General features: G+C 42.6%; 1 protein-coding gene across 2 annotated transcripts; it reads right to left on the bottom strand.

Annotated features, from left to right (window-relative positions):
- Positions 1 to 2779: 2779 nt before the first annotated feature.
- dmtf1 (cyclin D binding myb-like transcription factor 1) lies at positions 2780 to 19842 on the bottom strand. 2 transcript variants are annotated; one of them, XM_085768894.1, is made up of 17 exons: positions 19750 to 19772; positions 17869 to 17984; positions 17680 to 17775; positions 16731 to 16816; positions 16488 to 16599; positions 15502 to 15578; positions 15193 to 15350; positions 15038 to 15070; positions 13851 to 13960; positions 12634 to 12862; positions 11006 to 11157; positions 9691 to 9912; positions 8574 to 8656; positions 6482 to 6670; positions 5371 to 5589; positions 4350 to 4452; positions 2780 to 3204 (listed from the first exon to the last, which is right to left on the bottom strand). In XM_085768894.1, the coding sequence occupies exons 2-17, from the start codon at positions 17975 to 17977 to the stop codon at positions 3170 to 3172; spliced, it is 2013 nt and encodes a 670-aa protein (XP_085625020.1). In that variant the 5' UTR covers positions 17978 to 17984; positions 19750 to 19772; the 3' UTR covers positions 2780 to 3169. The 2 variants fall into 2 exon arrangements, with proteins under 2 accessions (XP_085625020.1, XP_085625019.1); XM_085768893.1 differs by having other exon boundaries at positions 2781 to 3204; positions 4350 to 4455; positions 19750 to 19842.
- Positions 19843 to 20020: the final 178 nt, after the last annotated feature.

The following is a 20020-nucleotide window of genomic DNA, read 5'->3' as shown; positions in this document are numbered from 1 at the left end:
TTTTAATTGTCGGTGCAAGCTGTTTTTAGAACGGCGGAGCAGAGCCGCGAGCTGCTCAGAGCTACGCTACGGAGGCTCATGGGATTTCTTGGTTTCCCTCATCAAACTCATCAAATACACAATCCAACAACTCCAAAACAGAGTTGTTTTAGAGGTAAATTCATGCAAAACCGCTGATGTGCGTTGCCTTCAGGGACAGTTTTTCATCAACAGTCTCTGCATTTCCCTCTAAAACAACTCTGTGTGCTAACGTTGTGTTATTATCTCATAGCGTGGTGAATGTGCAGGTCACAACTTGTCCACCAGAGCGTTGTGGAGTTGTTGGATTGTGTATTTGATGAGTTTGATGAGGGAAACCAAGAAATCCCATAATGAGCCTCCGTAGCGTAGCTCTGAGCAGCTCACGGCTCTGCTCCGCCGTTCTAAAAATAGCTTGCACCGACAATTAAAGGTAACAAACCTACTGCTATGACTATAGGGATTATGGCAATGGGCCAATTTGCCAAAATGTTGAACTATCCCTTTAAAAAAACTATTTAAATCTGTTTAAAAAACATTTTTAGAGTCTTTTCTATTTCTTTCACTGCAACGACAAAACAAAATCAGAACTAAGACGCTAAATCGAATGTGATGGATCTTGTTTCCTGATCGATTTGATTCGTCTTCTCGTTGCTAACAGGCCGTGGATGTTTTTATTTTTTGTTGATATCGTTGTTTCCATGGATTCAGAGCAGAAACATCCTTTTTTTATTTAAACTTCCTTTCATTTTTCACACAAAAATCAAAATTAAACACTGAAGCCGAAGCAGGAAGTCGACTTATTATGAGCATGTAAACACATCATGTGAACCCCCCCTCTCCCCCTTCCTTCTCCTCCTTTAGCACAAACTAACTAACGAACGTGGCGATAGCACAAAGCAGCATCAGGGTCCTGTTAAAGAACATATATGCAACAGTTTCTACGTTTTACTGTTTTGTTTTTTCTCTCTTCTCAGCTTCGTCTTCATCGGATCTAATCTGTCGCCCTGAGATTTCATTAATTTTCCACATCCAGTCTCTTCTTAAGAGGATTTTTTTTTAAACTTAAGACTTAAATGCTGAATTACACTGACTCACTGCCAACGCCCGCACTGAATCACACTTTTGTCTAAGCCATAAACACACACAGAGACACACAGATACACACATTCACTCTCAGGCCGGCTGCAGCACCAATGAAGTGAACGGATGAACGGACGTTTTCAACATGAATCTTTTTTTTTCAGCTTTAAGTCGCTGGTTTCACACAAAGAAAAATGAAAAAACTATAAAATTATGAGGACGTTTCAGTTGTTTCAGCTTCAGACTCTGTAAACACTACGGTTTACAGAGTCTGAAGCTGCGCCAGTGAAGGCAGCACAGTAAACAGGAGGCTGTTTGTGACGCCGGTTAGTGCTGCAACTAACAATCATTTTCATTATCGATTATTTTAAACGATTAATCGATTAGTTGTTTGGTCAGTAAAATGTTAAAATATGTTTAAAAGCAAATCAAATGTCTTGTTTTGTCCACAAACCAAAGAGAGACTCAGTTTATTGTCATAAAGGAACAAAGAAACCAGAAATATTCACATTTAAGAAGCTGGAATCAGAGAATTTGGACTTTTTTCTTTAAAATAAAGATAATTTGATTCTCAAAATAGTTGATTTAATTTAATAATCGATTGTTGTTCGATTAATTGTTGCAGCTCTAACGCCGGTGCTCCGTTTGTTTCTCCATGATGTGTTGCTGTTACTCCATGAAGGTTTGTGTAGGATAAAACGCTCAGAATTCCTCCTGTCAGTGAACGCACCACAGCCGGCAAATGAAAATGGAAAGAAAAAAAAATCCAGATTTCATCTCATTTCACTTCAGCTCCTGTTTGTTTGTTTCTTTGCTGACACATGACGCAGGTTTAAAGGGATAGTTCAACATTTTGGCGAATTGGCCCATTGCCATAATCCCTATAGTCATAGCAGTAGGTTTGTCACCTTCAAGGGTAAATTCATGCAAAACCACTGATGCGTGTTGCCTTCAGGGACAGTTTTTCATCAAGCAGTCTCTGCATTTCCCTCTAAAACAACTCTGTCTGGTAACGTTGTGTTATTATCTCATAGCGTGGTGAATGTGCAGGTCACAACTTGTCCACCAGAGCGTTGTGGAGTTGTTGGATTGTGTATTTGATGAGTTTGATGAGGGAAACCAAGAAATCCCATAATGAGCCTCTGTAGCGTAGCTCTGAGCAGCTCACGGCTCTGCTCCGCCGTTCTAAAAACAGCTTGCACCGACAATTAAAGGTAACGAACCTACTGCTATGACTATAGGGATTATGGCAATGGGGCCAATTTGCCAAAATGTTGAACTATCCCTTTTAACTTTCACAATCTTAACTTATATTTTATTATGTGATTATAATGAGTTAATGAGCAGCAAAGGCTCATGGGAAAGTGAGTCTCACAGTACCACACACACACACACACACACACACAATCATCATCATCAAACTGGACTCAACACTGTTAAAACCTGAAAAACACACAGACTGTTGTTTTTTACGTTTTGTTCTGTCGACAAATCTCATGAAAAGACCAAAACCAACAACAAAAACGACGACGTGTCGACATCTGTTGATGTTTTTCTAACTTTTTAATCTTAATAAAATAAAATAAAATAAATAAAACAACAGTTGGTCTTTTTGTGACACGAGTTGACGACAGAAACGGAGGCGTGTCGACTGTCGGACCGTCGCAGCCTGGGGTTTCTTTCTTTTTGTTTTTTATTTAATATTTTATGGAATAAATAATTATGTACCCTGAACGCCTCGTTGTCTTCTTATTCTTCTTTTTCTTCTCCTGAGAATCAAAACCAAACAGTTCAAATTCACCTTAAAATCCAACGACGTGGCTGCGGACGGTTTGTTTTTATTCATAATTATTCATCCAAGTCGCTGCTAAAAACTTGTTCTTCACATAATTATAATAATTATAATAATAATAATAATAATAATAATAAGTTCATGTCTTTGGTGAGTTCACATTTCATCGGGGTCAAAGAGTCCAGACCCGGTTCCACAGCAGCAGCAGCAGCGTCGGTCGTCTCTTCTCTTCCTGTTCCTTCCATTCACCTTCACCCGCCACAATAAAAGTCCTGCTCAGTCGGAGCCGTCCTGGTTCTCCAAGATCGGATCTAATGAGACCAGAACCAGGATCAGTGAGTCGACAGCAGATCAGAGGATAAACTTAAAGGACAATTCTGGGCAAATTCAAAAGCTCAGGGCTGTATTTTCCTAACATTTTAGGTCTAAAAGAAGGAATTTGCAGATTTTCAGTTTACTTTACTTTATTTGTTTATTTAGTCGGGACAATGCATATTAATGGACAGTGAGTACTAGAGTACCCACAGTAAATACACCGGATTTAGCACATGTGCTTAATTACATCCGTAGTCCCCAAAACAATACAACAATTAACATAAAAAGTCCATAAAGACGGAGGACCAGTAGATAACAGAAAAGGTACATAGTTACAGGGTTGGGCATGATTCTTTAAATTGTAAAAATATATATATACTATATAATTTATATAGCTGCGTTTAACATGATTCATTGAAATATAAAAATATATATCTATACAGTTGCGATTGACATGATTCCTTTAAATATAAAAATATAAATGTATACAGTTATATAGTAGTAGTATATAGAAATATAAAAATATATATCTATTTAATGTCTCCTGTTTTGCGGTAGTTGTGTCTGTCCCCGCATCGCCACGGCAACAATGAATGGGAGCGGATTGAAGTTCTGCTGCTTAGGCTGTTTCCATCCCTCAAAGCCACAGACAGCGTCAGGTGGCTACTCAAACATGCAGCCAGAAGTTTATTTACTTGAAGCAAGTCCAGAGTTGATATTCCTGTGTTTTTTATGACACAAACGGGAGCTTCCGGCTGCACCTGAACACACCGAGCGTCAACTTGGGTCTCGACTCCATGAGACTTTGAATTAGATCTAGTTTTACAAACATGTCGGCTTGCTGGAAGTAAATAAACTTCTGGCTGCATGTTTGAGTCTCCATCTGACGCTGTCTGTGGCTTTGAGGGATGGAAACAGCCTAAGCAGCACAACTTCAATCCACTCCCATTCATCGTTGCCGTGGCGATGCGGGGACGGACACAACTACCGCAAAACAGGAGACATTAAACTGAAAATCTGAAATGAAATGACTGAAATTCCTTATTTTAGACCTAAAATGTTAGGAAAATACAGCCCGAGTTTTGAATTTGCCCGGAATTGTCCTTTAACACCAGAGAGTGTGTGTGTGTGTGTGTGTTACCTGTCAGTGTGCTGCTGATGTTGGGAGGAGACACGATGAGCACGGCGCTGCCCGGCGGTATCCCAGAATGCACCACTGGAGCCTCGACGGACGGAGAACTCAGCTCCTGAAACACACACACACAGAGTCAGAGTCAGCTGCCTGTTGCTCAGGCTTTTATTGTGAAAATTATTTGTAGTCAGTGTTTCCTGTTCCTTCACTTTGATTCATTTTGTCAATGATCAATAACTGATCTCTCTCCTCCTCTCTTTTTCTCTTCTCTCTCTCCCCCTCTTTCTCCTCTCCTTCTCTCCTCCTCTTTCTCTTATCTCTTTTTCTCTTCTACTCTTTTTCTCCTCCTCCTCTTTTTCTCTTCTACTCTTCCTCTCCTCCTCCTCTCTTTTTCTCTTCTACTCTTCCTCTCCTCCTCTTTTTCTCTCCTCCTCCTCTCTTTTTCTCTTCTCCTTCTCTCTCTTCCTCTCCTCTCTTCCTCCTCCTCTCTTTTTCTCTCATCTCTTTCTCCTCCTCTCTTTTTCTCTTCTCCTTCTCTCTCTTCCTCTCCTCTCTTTCTCTCCTCTTTTTCTCTTCTACTCTTTTTCTCCTCCTCTCTCTCTCTTCCTCTCCTCCTCTCTTTTTCTCTTCTCTCTCTCCCCCTCTTTCTCTTCTCTCTTTTTCTCCTCCTCCTCTTTCTCTCCTCTTTTTCTCTTCTACTCTTCCTCTCCTCGTCCTCTTTTTCTCTCCTCCTCCTCTTTTTCTCTTCTCCTTCTCTCTCTTCCTCTCCTCTCTTCCTCCTTCTTTTTCTCTCATCTCTTTCTCCTCCTCTCTCTTTCTCCTCCTCCTCCTCTCTCTCTCTCTCCTCTCTTTCTCCTCCTCTCTCTCTCTCTCCTCTCTTTCTCCTCCTCTCTTTCTCTCTTCCTCCCCTCCCTTCTCTCCTCCTCTCTCTCTCTCTTATTTATTTTAATGTGAGGAGAAGTTGAGCTTTTCAAAATAAAAGCTCAATAATCAACAACTTGGATCAATACTTGAAGTCTGTGTTTAAAACCTTGTCGTCGGTGAAGCCGTCTGTGATTGGCTCCTGCTGCGTTTCCGTGACGACGGCCTCGGCGCTCTCCAGCAGGCTGGAGGCGTCGAGGTGGTCGTCGTCGTGGCTACGCCCCTCCGTCTCCACCACCAGCTGCGATTGGCCGAGGGGGTCGGAGGAGGCGGGGTCAGAGGTCACCGTCTGGATGATGACGCCGTCGCCGGAGCAGAGGCCGTCGGTCTGAACACACACACACACACACACACACGTTAAAGGGATAGTTCAACATTTTGTCAAATTGGCCCATTGCCATAATCCCTATAGTCATAGCAGTAGGTTCGTTACCTTTAATTGTCGGTGCAAGCTGTTTTTAGAACGGCGGAGCAGAGCCGTGAGCTGCTCAGAGCTACGCTACAGAGGCTCATGGGATTTCTTGGTTTCCCTCATCAAACTCATCAAATACACAATCCAACAACTCCACAACGCTCTGGTGGACAAGTTGTGAGCTGCACATTCACCACGCTATGAGATAATAACACAACGTTACCACACAGAGTTGTTTTAGAGGGAAATTCATGCAAAACCGCTGATGCACGTTGCCTTCAGGGACAGTTTTTCATCAACAGTCTCTGTATTTACCTCTAAAACAACTCTGTGTGGTAACGTTGTGTTATTATCTTTTTATTTCTTTACCTGACATTGTATTATTGTATCTTTTTGTGGAAGGACCCCCTCGAAAATGAGATGATTCATCTCAAGGGGCTATCCTGAATAAATAAATTCAAAAATAAATTCAAATTATCTCATAGCGTGGTGTGTGTGCAGGTCACAACTTGTCCACCAGAGCGTTGTGGAGTTGTTGGATTGTGTATTTGATGAGTTTGATGAGTTTAAACCAAGAAATCCCATAATGAGCCTCCGTAGCGTAGCTCTGAGCAGCTCGCGGCTCTGCTCCACCGTTCTAAAAACAGCTTGCACCGACAATTAAAGGTAACGAACCTACTGCTATGACTATAGGGATTATGGCAATGGGCTAATTTGCCAAAATGTTGAACTATCCCTTTAAAGGCGGGAGCTGAATATAAACACAAACACACACATGTTTTGCGAGGTGTGTGTGTGTGGCGCTCACCGACAGGCTGTGCAGGATGATGTGTTCGTGTGACGTCGGCGACGAGCCTGTCGTCAGGGTAACGGTGCTGTTGTTGGTCAGGCTGAGCGGGAGGCCCTGGCCCGTGGAGAGGCTCAGCGGGAGGCTCTGATTGGACGTCGTCTGGAGGTAGTAGGTCCCCGGGGTCCCGGTCGGCTGCAGGTGGAACGACTGGGAGAGAAACAATATGATTATTATTATATCAATATAAATCACATGGATCAATACTGATTATTTATCCACTGATTGATTTGATTGACGTCAAAAAAGAAAAGAAAATGAGCGACATTCATTTTGTGTTAATCATGTTGTGCGCTCTTATTTTGAAATGGTCTCATGGCTCCTGATTATATGTTTATTTATAATAATGATAATAACGATGACAACACTAGAAGGAAACTCAAATTAATTTACATTAATTTGTGTTTTGTTGCAGATTTTAAGTTTTGCACTGAAACTATGAAACTTGTTTGTGTAAAACTTTCTTTATAATTGACCCTTTGTCAAGGCCCCGCCCCCCACGGTTACTGTTGCTAGGTTGGACAAACAATGGTCACGGAAGGGTTAACTCCCATTGGAAACCATTGCAAATTAGGCAGATTTAAATTGCTTGTAAGGAAAATTTGAATTAACTTACATATCAGAAAAATGGTGTCTGTGATAGAGGACAGACGTGGCTCAATAGCGATTGAACGGGCATTACCTGACTTTTCCGAAAAATGGGGAAAAATCATTGTTTTGGTCACTCACTAGCTAGTAGCTAACGACGCTAGCTAACGTTAGCTACAAGCTAATCTCCGCCGATCTCCCGTTTCTCCTCGTAAAACTTCACAAAGTTCAAAAGACATTAGCAGCGGTAATGTTACGTTTGCTAGATAATTTTGAAGGTATTAGATCTTCTCTGTTTATGAACACGACCAGAGAGTGGACTGGAGGATGAATGAGTTTAGCACTTCAGTAATACAGCCAGGGAAAACGGGGGCTCACTTCTCATGAGGACTGCACAACAACAAACAAACAAAACTTTGCAGTTAACCCCTGACCTATCCTAGAGCTCCCCCTAGTGGACCACCCCCAAACCCTATTATTAAGCTCAACTAAATATACATAACAGAAGGTTAAAGCAAAGTCGTCTCTGGTTAAAGTAATATGTATACAGTAGCCTACATAGACTAAGTATGTTTATTGATGTCTTGTGTTTAGGGAATGGGAGAAAAATGACTCCGGGAATATGTACAGATATTGTGAGTTGCTATTGCAGGAACCCCAGGCACATTTTAACCATATTGAAAAATTATAAAGTAGTTTTTGCCGAAAAACTTGCTGTCTACCTATCTCGTTTCATAGGGTTTCATGCCAGGGTTGTCCAACCTTAGAATGTTGCGCAACACGTGACATGGGGAGAAGCGCTCTGATTGGTGGAACAGCAGACCAATCAGAAGGCCAACAAAGGGTCAATTGTTTTGTGCTCATAAACTGGCTCAAATAAAGTTATTATTATTACTCATAGTAGACAAACTATCCCTCCGCCACGCAGACTAGTTCAAGTTACTTCCTGTTTCTAAGGATTGAACAGGTACATTTAAAATAACTGCGTTAAATTTTCTTCTACACTGTTTTGAAACTTTTTCTTCTTTACATCATGTTGCGTGCTCTTATTTTGAAATGGTCTCATGGCTTCTGATTATATGTTTATTAATAATAACAACGACAACACTAGAGGGAAACTCACATTCATTTAAATTAATTTGAATGTTGCAGATTTTGTTGAAGTCCTTGTGCTGAAGCTATGAAACTTTTTTGTGTAAAACTTTATTTATAATAGTTTTGTGCTCATAAACTGGTTCCAGTTCTAAATTTTATTTTAATGTAAGCATTTATAACATTGTTTTGAAAAAGTACAACTCAAATAAAAAGTTATTATTATTATTACTCATACTAGACAAACTATCCCTCCGCCACGCAGACTAGTTCCAGTTACTTCCTGTTTCTAAGGAATCATTAAACATGAATCAGTGATGTCATCGTGTGCTGTGATGTCATCGTGTGCTGTGATGTCATCGTGTGCTCTTACCGGCAGGATCTCAAACGTCTGCAGCGCTCCCGTGTTCAGGGTGATGGTCTCCGTGTCGCCGGCGGCAACGGAGGAATCTGAGGCTGAGACAAAGAGACACGGTGAGAGACGGATGTGAGTTTGTGTTCAGTGTTTTCTGTTCCTTCACTTTGATTCATTCTGTCACTGATCAATAACTGAGCTCTTCCTCCTTTTTCTCTTCTCCTCTTTCTTTCCTCCTCCTCTTTTTTTCTCTTCTCCTCTCTCTCCTCCTCTCTTTTTCTCCTCTTTCTCTCCTCCTCTCTTTTTCTCTTCTCTTTCTCCTCTTTCTTTCCTCCTCCTCTCTTTCTCTTCTCCTCTCTCTCCTTCCTCTCCTCTTTCTCCTCCTCCTTTCTCTCCTCCTCCTCTCCTCCTCCTCTTTTTTCTCTTCTCCTCCTCCTCACTTTTTCTCTTTTCCTCTTCCTCCTCCTCTTTCTCTCCTCTCTCTCTCATCCTCCTCTTTTTTCTCTTCTCCTCTCTCATCCTCCGTTATTTCTCTTCTCCTCCTTCTCTTTTTCTCTCCTCCTCTCTCCCCTCCTCCTTCTCTTTCTCTCCTCCTCCTCTTTTTCTCTTCTCCTCTTTCTCTCCTCTCTTTCTCTCTCTCCTCTTCCTCTTTTTTCTCTTCTCTCTCTCTCTCTTCTCCTCCTCTTTCTCTCCTCCTCTTTTTTTCTCTTCTCCTCTCTCTCCTCCTCCTCTTTCTCTCCTCCTCTCTTTCTCTTCTCCTCTTTCTCTCATCCTCTCTCTCCTCCTCCTCCTCTTTCTCCTCCTCCTTTCTCTCCTCCTCCTCCTCTCCTCTCTTTCTCTCTCTCCTCCTCTTTTTTCTCTTCTCTTTCTCCTCCTCTCTTTTTATCTATTCGTTCTCTCCTCCTCTTTTTTCTCTACTCCTCCTCTTTTTCTCTCCTCCTCTTTTTTTCTCTTCTCCTCTCTCTCTCATCCTCCTCTTTTTTCTCTCCTCCTCCTCTCTTTCTCTTCTTCTCTCTCTCCCTCCTCCTCTTTCTCTCCTACACCTCTCTTTTTCTTCTCCTCTTTTTTTCTCTCCTTCCTCTCTCTCTCTCTCTCACACACACACACACACACACACACACACACAGTCTCTCACCCAGGTGTGTGATCTGCAGTGGGATCTGAACGGGGATCTGCAGCGCCGCCACAGAGTTGGGGGCGGGGCTTCCTCCTCCTCCACCTCCACTGCTGCTCTCGTCCAATCGGGTGAGTCGGATCTGCAGCGAGGAGGAGGAGGAGGAGGAGGCGGTCGTCGGGCTGCCGGGTCCCGAGCCGTGGTGAACCGTCTCCATCAGCTCCAAGAGGCCCTTCAGCAGGACTACACACACACACACACACACACACACACACACACACACACACACACACACACACACACACACACAATACATTAACTACCTGTTGTGGCCACTGGGAGGCAGCAGAGACTGAATCTAACAATTAGTTTCTTCATAAAACCTGAAACTTTGAATATTTCTTTGTATTTTTGCTTAAAGGATCCATCACCTGGTATTTATATTGGTTTTAGGTGTTGAAAGGGTCTTAAATGCGAATTTTTGAGAAATAATATGCAACATTCACCTTTATTTATCCCTATTTGTGTACCCAATTTTGCTCTCGCGAGAAAAACACGCAATCTTGTTTTACAGCTTGTCATTAAAAAAAAAAAATTCCATGGGTATTTACCGCGACTACTGAAACCATGGAAACGTAAATATAAAATTCCACCGGAAGAGCAAAACCGGCTTACGTTTTTGACGTTCAGAAAATTTGGATATATATATAAATAAAATGTAATGCAGGCTGATCGGTTCATTGTAAAACATGTATTTATTGATGTAAATGTGGTGATTTCTGTACATCCAGAGCCCCCAGGCAGCGCCACTCCTCTGTCCAGTACCTACACACAGGAAGATTCACTTTTCATTCAAACAAACTGCCACAGTTGTTAGATTTCATCAATGAGACCAGCATTTACATCCTAAAAAGAAGTTAATCAGCCGATGGTAAACCTCTAAAAGCCAGCGGGTAAGTTAATTAACGAACGTTTTGTCCGCCGCGGTGTCGATGTAGTTGTGGCCGGCCGAGCAGCTCTGCAGACCGGCTGCTGCCTCTGTGATGTCGCGGTCGTTGCTCCGCAGGTGGAGTTTCACTCTCTCCGATAAACATCAGAGCGAACTTCTAAACAGCCGTTATTTGGATCTAAACAGTTACTTTCTCGCATCAAAAAATATTAAAACTTAATAAAGTGACGTAATAAAACAGCTTTTTGCCTATTTCACAACTACCACTACCGCTGCCGGCTGCTGCGTACGGCGTGCGGGGGGGTAGTCGCCCCCCCCTCCCCTTCAACATGTGTGTGTGTGTGTGTGTGTGTGTGTGTGTGTGTGTGTGTGTGTGTGTGTGTGTACCACTGAAGGGGATGTCCTTGTGATTGGCCACTTGTCTCTTGATGCTCCACCACTTGGAGCGGAGCCACTGAGGCGACCGGACGCTGCTCCAGCCGCCGGCCAGTTCCTCCCAGAGGATCTCGTTCTCGTCCTCCACGTCCATCTCCATGATCCTGATGCACACACACACACACACAGAGACACACACACACACACACACACACACACACACACAGAGACACACACACACACACACACACACAGAGACACACACACACACACACACACACACACACACACACACACAGAGACACACACACACACACACACACACAGAGACACACACACACACACACACACACACACACACACACACACAGAGACACACACACACACACACACACACAGAGACACACACACACAGAGACACACACACACACACACACACACACAGAGACACACACACACACACACACACACACACACACACACACACACACAGACACACACACACACACACACACACACACACACACACACACGGTTTCAGTTTAACCCTCCTGTTCCCTTCCTCCATCCTTCCCTCTTTCCTTCCTTCCTTCCTTCCTTCTTTCCACAATCATTTTTCCATTCCTTCTTTCCCTTCATCCTTCCTTCCTTCTTTCCCTTCGTCCTTCCTTCCTTCCTTCCTTCCTTCTTTCCCTTCGTCCTTCCTGCCTTCCTTCCTTCTTTCCCTTCGTCCTTCCTTCTTTTCTTCCTTCTTTCCCTCCATAGTTCCTTCTTTTCTTCCTTCCCTCCCTTCGTCCTTCTGCTTCCTTCCTTGACCTAATCTGTTCCCTCCCTCCATCTTTCTTTCCTTCCTTTTCCCTTCCTTCTTTCCACAATCCTTTTCCCTTCCTTCTTTCCCTTCATCCTTCCTTCCTTCCCTTCGTCCTTCCTTCCTTCTTTCTTTCCCTTTGTCCTTCCTGCCATCCTTCCTTCTTTATCTTCGTCCTTCCTTCTTTCCTTTCATCCTTCCTGCCTTCTTTCCTTCTTTCCCTTCGTCCTTCCTGCCTTCTTTCCTTCCTTCCTTCTTTCCCTTTGTCCTTCCTTCCTTCCTTCTTTCCCTTCATCCTTCCTGCCTTCCTTCCTTTTTCCCTTCCTTCTTTCCCTTTGTCCTTCCTTCCTTCTTTCTTTCCCTTCGTCCTTCCTCCCTTCCTTCTTTCCCTTCGTCCTTCCCCCCTTCCTTCTTTCTTTCCTTCCGTCCTTCCTCCCTTCCTTCTTTCTTTCTTTCCCTTCGTCCTTCCTTCCCCCCTTCCTTCTTTCTTTCCTTCCTGCCTTCCTTCCCTTCATCCTTCCTTCTTTCTTTCCCTTCGTCCTTCCTGCCTTCCTTCCTTCTTTCCCTTTGTCCTTCCTTCTTTCCCTCCGTAGTTCCTTCTTTTCTTCCTTCTTTCCCTTCGTCCTTCCTTCCTTCCTTCCTTCCGTCTTTCCCTTCATCCTTCCTTCCTTACTTCTTTCCCTTCCTTCCTTCCGTCTTTCCCTTCATCCTTCCTTCCTTCCTTCTTTCCCTTCATCCTTCCTTCCTTCTTTCCCTTCGTCCTTCCTGCCTTCCTTCCTTCTTTCTTTCCCTTCGTCCTTCCTTCCTTCGTTCCTTCTTTCCCTTCGTGTACCTTCGTATGAGGTTGAGGTCGTCGTCCTTCATCCACTCCGTTCCTCCGCTGTGTTTCCAGTTCAGGTAGTTCAGCCACTTGGACCGACACTGTTTCTCGGAGCGCGTGCGGACGCGGTCGGCGACCGACGCCCAGGAGACGCCCCCGGTGACGGCCGACCCCGGGGACACGCCCGCCATCTCGTACACGACCTCGGCCAGACGGCGCTCCTCCTCCTCGCTCCATTTACCTGCAAGACGAAGATGCAAAGGAGGTTAAAGACGTTTCCTCTCTGGAGCTCCGTAGTAACAACAGGTTGGTGTCGTCCAATCAGAAGAGAGGAGGGCACTCTGAGCCTCTCTTCTGATTGGCTGACTGTTTTCTGAATGATCCAATCCACCACTTTATTTTCCCATGATCCATTGCGTCACACCACAACGGAAGTGGGTTTTAGTAGCATTCTAGCGAGCGGCTAACTGGTAGCGTTAGCCACCGGTGTAGGTACCAAATGTGGGGGCTCCGGGCTGCCAAAACCGTTTTGACTAAATCTGATGTTTGTTAAGTCTATAAAACAAATTATTGAACAAACATTTGTGCACGTTTTTGTAATTAGTCATCGTTATCGTAGCTGTTAGCTTTGCTGCTGCTGACAGTTAACAGCAGCAGCAAACTAACGTCAGCTGTCAAAACCCTCCCGTTGTGGGACACGACATGAAACTACTCCAGCTAGCTCAGTCATGTTGGAACTAGGATATCCGCTGGAAAAAATATTTTTTTCATGGAGCGTTTATTGAGTCACTGAGTTATTGTTTATTGACACTGCTAACGGCTAACGGCTAACAGCTAACGGTTAGCCCAGCTAATCTAAAATGTTTGTTCAACAATTAGTTTTATAGACTTCATAAACATCAGAGTAGTCGCAACGGTGATATAGTGACGTGAAAATGTGACATAAAGCTAAAACCTCGTCCGTATTGTTCTCATTAAAATTATGTGATGATTATAAATAAAGTCATCACGGCCAATGTTTATCAACCAGTCATGCTATCAACAATACAGTAACGGTCGAATGGAGTGTCATGGCGACACCCAGTGTCATTCTCCGGAAAGTGGTGGATAACAACAGAGCAGATTTCTGAATAAAACACTCAGAGAAACCAAATCCTTCAACTTGTTTGGATGTTTTGGTTGCAGGTGGCGAGGGGGGCGGGGCTTAGCGGTGACATCATCACACTCACCTGTGTTGCAGGTGTCCTTCATCAGGCGGCAGCGATCTTTGACCGACGACGCACTGCGGCCCAGAGCGGCGCCGATCGTGGCCCAGTCGTTCCCGTGTTTCTCCCTCAACCTGAACACAAACAACACATGTACTAGGGTTGCAAAATTCCAGGAATTTTCAAAGTTGGAAACTTTCCATGGGAATGGGACGGGAATAAATCCGAAATTTACAAAATTTACTCAACATTCATGTTTTTAGTTGTTCAGTAAAAGAATTGATTGTTCATACAAGACAATATTTTGCATGGATGTCTGCTTATGACAAAACAAAAATATTTCCATTTCCGTTTAAATTACCCCCAATTTCAGGGCGGCATTTAGCTCACTTGGTAGAGCTAAATGCCGTGCCCTGGTTCGAATCCCGCATCGGCATGTCATTCCCCCTCTCTGCTGCCCATTTCCTGTCTCTCTCTCCACTGTGCTATCAATTAAAGCAGAAGTAAGCGATCCGGTGGTTTTGGCTAATGCTGCGTTTCAGGCAGGTTTTTGAAACCGTAAATTACAGCTTCAAGTCACGACTTTGTAGCGTTCCAGGCAACCCACTCGTGTTTTTCCGACCTGTTTTACCTGTGAAAGTCACTATAACGGCCACTCGTAACTTCCGACCCGTGAACTCGTACCAGATCGAACTGGTACGACTTCACAGGTCGGAAAAACACGAGTTACGAGTTGCCTTGAACGCACCATAACAGTCCTCGTCCCTACGTCGCCACATTCATGGCGTCCCTTGGCTGCACACACAGCCCTTCATGCCGTTCTCTCTCCTCATTGGATAAAAACTGTAGGATACAAGAAAAGTTTTCTCCTCGGCTCAGAGCAGAGCAGAGTGACTGACAGACCCGTGTTTCAGTCCAAACACTCTATGTAAGTGATTGCTGTCGGAAGATATAACTATTTAAGACTTATATTAACACAAATATATCACTTACTTCTGCTTTAAAGGCAATAAAAAGCCACCCCCAAAAAATATATTAAAAATTTCCAGTTAATTCCCATAAATTCCCAATAATTCCCATAATTCCCATGGAAAGTTTCCAATTTGGAATATTTCCAAAATTCCCCATATTAACTTCCCATGTCAAGTTTCTGGAAATTTACTAGCAATTTCCAGCCCCTTCGCGACCCCATGTGACCGAGGTTCACTCACGATTTCAGCTTCTCGATCTCGTCCGGCGTGTATCTGAGGAAACACATCAGTCCATTTAAACCTGTTAATCAATAAAGTTGTAGATACAGTGTGTGTGTGTGTGTGTGTGTGTGTGTGTGTGTGTGTGTGTGTGTGTGTGTGTGCGTGTGACTCACTTGCCGACGTGGTTGCGGTTGTCGTACATCCTCAGGACTCGTCTGTAGACGGCGAACAGCGGCCGGTTGAGGCCCGACGCCACCGAGCGGTAGAAGTCCTTCCGCTCCTCCTTCGACATCTCGAAGATGATCTCAGCCGGGTCCTCGATGCCGCGCTCCTACACACACACACGGAGAGAGAGATACACACGGAGAGACACACACACACACACACACACACACACACAGACACATCGTTAGGCACGTAGAGGAAGAGGAGGACGATGGCGACAGACGGGCATCGTCGTGGCGACGGACGGGCAGCGTCACCTTGACGTAGCGGTCGATGTTGCTCATCAGGACGTCGATCTCCTCCTTCGACCACATCCCCTGTTTCCACTTGTGACCTGAGGAGGAGCAGGAGGTTCACTCATTCATCTGTTCATCAGTTCATTCATTTATCAGTTCATTGGTTCATTCATCTATTCATCTGTTGATTCGTTCATCTTTTCATCCGTTCAGTCACTCATCTTTTATTCATTCATCTGTTCACCAGTTCATCTGTTCATCTGTTCATTCATCTGTTCATCAGTTCATTCATTCATCGGTTCATTGGTTCATTCATCTATTCATCTGTTGATTTGTTCATCTTTTCATCCGTTCGGTCACTCATCTTTTATTCATTCATCTGTTCACCAGTTCATTCATTCATCTGTTCATCCACTCATCTTTCCATCCGTTCATTCATCTTTTCATCCGTTCATCTGTTTATTCACTCATCTTTTCATGCATTCATCTTTTCATCCATTCATCTGTTTATTCACTCATCTGTTCATCTTTTCATTCATTCATCTGTTCATTCTTTCATCTGTTCATCTTTCCATTCATTCATTCATCTGTTCATCTTTTCATCTGTTGATTCACTCATCTGTTCATCTTTTCATTCATTCATCTGTTCATTCATTCATATTTTCATCTGTTGATTCACTCATCTGTTCATCTTTTCATTCTTTCATCTGTTCATTCTTTCATCTGTTCATTCATTCATCTGTTCATTCATTCATTCATCTATTCATTCATCTGTTCATCTTTTCATTCATTCATCTTTTCATCTGTTGATTCATTCATCTGGTCATGCATTCATCTGTTCATCCGTTAATCAAGTCATCTGTTCACCTTTTCATCAGTTCATTCATTCATCTGTTCATTCATCTTTTCATCCGTTCATTCATTCATCTGTTCATCTGTTCACCCACTCATCTGTTCATCTATGAATGAATGAATGAATGAATGAGTGAGTGTCAGTGCTCCAGTACCCTTGTTGGCCAGTGTGTCTTTATCTTCCTTGGTGGTGAACCAGGCCTGACTGACGGGCGACACTTCTGTCTTCTGATTGGACGAGAGAGCGTCGTCGTCCTCCTGAAGGATCTAGAGACACAGAGACAGAGAGACAGAGGGACAGACGTGTCTTTTATTAGATGAAACATGAACAAAACTGAACTGAAGGTGTTTAGAGAGAAACTAAAAGCTGCGAGCTGATTGGTCGACGAGTCCGGTACCTGGATCTGGGCGACGCCCTCCTCGGACAGATCTCCGTCGGCCGTCGCCGTCATCGTCACCTCGAAGCCGTCGTCGCTCTCCGACACTGAGGACGAGCGTTCACACAATAAAGATTCAACAGTTTGTAGGAAACTAAATGAGTTTAAAGGGATAGTTCACGCAAAATTGAAATTTCACTCACTTTCCCAGTTCGCAAACCGGGAAGAGGAGCTTCGAGAAGCTTCTGCTACAAAACAAGCTTGAAATATCGACTTATTTAATTTTTTCGGGACAATTTCGCATTTCGGGGCTTCAATACAAGACGGACATTACATACGAGCAGCATGGAGGTATTTGGATGTTTTTTGGTGTGTCTTTTTGTTACGAAGACAAGTTGGTATCCATTTGCAACCGTCATATGGACATGCACTGCTACGCCGAGACCCCCTGTAACTCAGAGAAGCCACAGAGGACTTTCAATTTTGGGTGAACTATCCCTTTAAAGATTTCATTTAATTTAATTTAATGTGACAATAAATATTTTATTTCATATTTTATTTATTTGAAACATAAAATCTGTTGATTTTCATTCATTAAAAACTGATTCACTTGTCGTCGCTTCATCATCTCGACCTCAAAGGTGCGACTTTAACGACGAGCATCTGCCCTGGGTTTTGTCTCTCAGGCGACACAATGGACGTGTGTGTGTGTGTGTAGGAAACTGAATGAGTTTAAAGATTTAATTTAATTTAATGTGACGACAAATATTTTATTTTTTATTTTATTTATTTGAAACATAAAATCTGAAACATAAAAGCTGATTTTCATTTCATTTTCGTCGCTTCATCGTCTCGAGCTCAAAGCTGCAACTTTAACAGGAGGAGGCGACGGGTTTCTGCCCTGGGTTTTGTCTCTCAGGCGACACACTGGACGTCCGTGTGTGTGTGTGTATGTGTGTGTGTGTCTTACTGGGTAACGTGACGACAGAGAACTGAGCAGTTTCTGACTCGTCCTGTTGGTCTGTAGAGAGACGCAGCTTCTTCTGCAGCGGCTCCGAGTGCCCGTCTACACACAAACACACATTAACATCAACGTTTAAGTCGTTAAACATTCACTGTGTGTGTGTGTGTGTGTGTGTGTGTGTGTGTGCGTGCCCACCGCTGGGAGGACAGTGCAGGATGATGCTTCCATCGCTGTCCTGTGTGAGTGTGACGGACTTGACGGTCTCCAACGCCGCAGCCTCGTCGTCCTCGGCCGCTGAGCTCATCCTGCACCTGGTGGACCAATCAGACGCACCGAAACATGAAACCTTTAAAACCTTAAAATAATCTAATCTGAAGCAGCTGTTTATTTTCATATAAAAACACAAGATTATGAACTGTAGATTATGATAAATTTAAACATCTGCTCCAATAGAAATCATTTTGTGCTGCACAAGAACAAAACTTCTGCAAATTTAAACTCATTTTTTAACACTAACACTGATTATTAGGCTCCAACAACAGGACTTACAATAAATATAAAGAAATATTTTAATAAAACTTTGAGAGATGCCAAATTCTCAGAAAAAAAGGAAAATAAAGTCAAGTTGTAAAAGATGATTTCATGAATATCTGGCCTCTAGAAAACCAAACACAGCTCTGGATGGATGATGTAATTTATTATCATTTATTATAGAGTCATTACACTGGTGAAAATAGGGTAAAATACATACATACATTTAAAAAATGTACCATTTTAAGCAAAATTGTTAATCTGCATGTTATTCAGCTTCCACATCATCATATTATACTATATAGGCCTAACTGATTTTTATTCATGGAATAAATAAGTGCAACAGTGCTTTATATTTATGAATCAATATATTTTAATGTATTTGTGTTGAGGAGGATGTAAGGGCCTTTTTTCACTTAATAAACCAGTTAAAAATAAAGTTATTTGCTTGAATTTTGCATCCAACTGTTTATTGAGCTTTTATTGTGTGAACAGAATTAAGTCAAATGGTTGATGTTATTTTCTAAATGACTTTTAAATGCTTTTACATGTAGTTTTCATTAGTAATGTGTTAAACTGATCATTATTATAATATTATAGATTATTATTAGGAAAATCAGTACTAGGATGCAAAGCAGCGATGGGGGCGAGACTCATGTTTAGTTACAGGATCGTTACAACACATTACAGTACATAATAATAGTTTAAATATATAAATATAACATTACAGTTGTGTTAAATTGTCTTTCCAGGAGACAAACAAACCTGACAGACTATTATACTGATTATATTTATGGAATAAATAAGTGATGCAGTGCATTATCTTTAATGTATTTGTGTTGAAGGAGGATGTAAGAGCCTGTTTTCATTAAATATTAATAACCCAGTATAATAAATGATTTGCTTGAACTTTACATCAAACTGTTTATATTGGGCTTTTATTGTGTAAACAGAATTAAGTCAAATATTGGTGATGCTGTCGATGCCAAACTGTTTTTCTGAATGACTTTAGATGATTTTTTACATCTAGTTGTTATAATAATGTGTGTTTATCAGCAGAAATGTGTAAAATGTTCCGTTTTTAGATGGAGTTTGTTTGGAGAAACGTCCTGAGCATCGTTTTTTATTTAGGAACAATAGAAAAAGAAAACAGAGAGATTGAAAACAGCGATGGGAGCGAGACTCGTGTTTAGTTGCAGCATCGTTACATCATAAAGAATGATGGTTTAAATATATAAATATCACACTACAGTTGTGTTTAACTGTGTTTGCAGGGGACAAACAAACGCTGAGGGTCGGATGAGATGCTGCTAACTGTTAGCTTCCACCGAGCGACGCCGCTAAATGAAAAGACTGAAAAATCGCCGGCGCCATTTTTAGTTTTAGTGCAACAAGATGAAGCTTAATAATGGCGTCTGGTGCGGGTTTAGACGCTGTTCTGGCGTTATTCTCCGTCTTCTTTTTCGTTTTTTCCTGCACTTTTACGCTTTCTCCTCTTCCACGACCAAACAGAAACTGAATTTTACTTTTGATTCGGTTACTTACTTCCTGTTTTTGGTCCGGGGACTTCAGAGTTACCAGGATGAAGGAAAGTGCCAGGATGGAGGAGGCTCTGCGTCAGAGGGCCCGCCGCGGGGGCCGCCAGGTCACACAGCTATCCGGAAACTGCAGTTGAACTTATTCTACGTACCGGAAAAACAAATGATTTGATATTTGTAGTCAAATCTACAGTATATTTGAGATATAATTCATAAAAGTACAATAAATTCAAAATAGGCGATATGTGGCTGCGATTTAAAGCATTTTTTCATTCTCA

Source organism: Trachurus japonicus, chromosome 23 (assembly GCF_045865225.1).
Source record: "Trachurus japonicus isolate A0001 chromosome 23, Traja_1.0".
Lineage (NCBI taxonomy): Eukaryota > Metazoa > Chordata > Actinopteri > Carangiformes > Carangidae > Trachurus > Trachurus japonicus.
This window is presented reverse-complemented; position numbering and strand designations above follow the sequence as displayed.

Coding starts and splice junctions, on each gene's coding strand:
- dmtf1 (XM_085768893.1), bottom strand. CDS start 17,977: ATGAGCTCAGCGGCCGAGGACGACGAGGCTGCGGCGTTGGAGACCGTC. Junction 13,961..15,037: donor GAGATCGAGAAGCTGAAATC/GTGAGTGAACCT, acceptor GTTTGTGTTCAG/GTTGAGGGAGAAACACGGGA. Junction 8,657..9,690: donor ACTGCAGATCACACACCTGG/GTGAGAGACTGT, acceptor TCTTTGTCTCAG/CCTCAGATTCCTCCGTTGCC.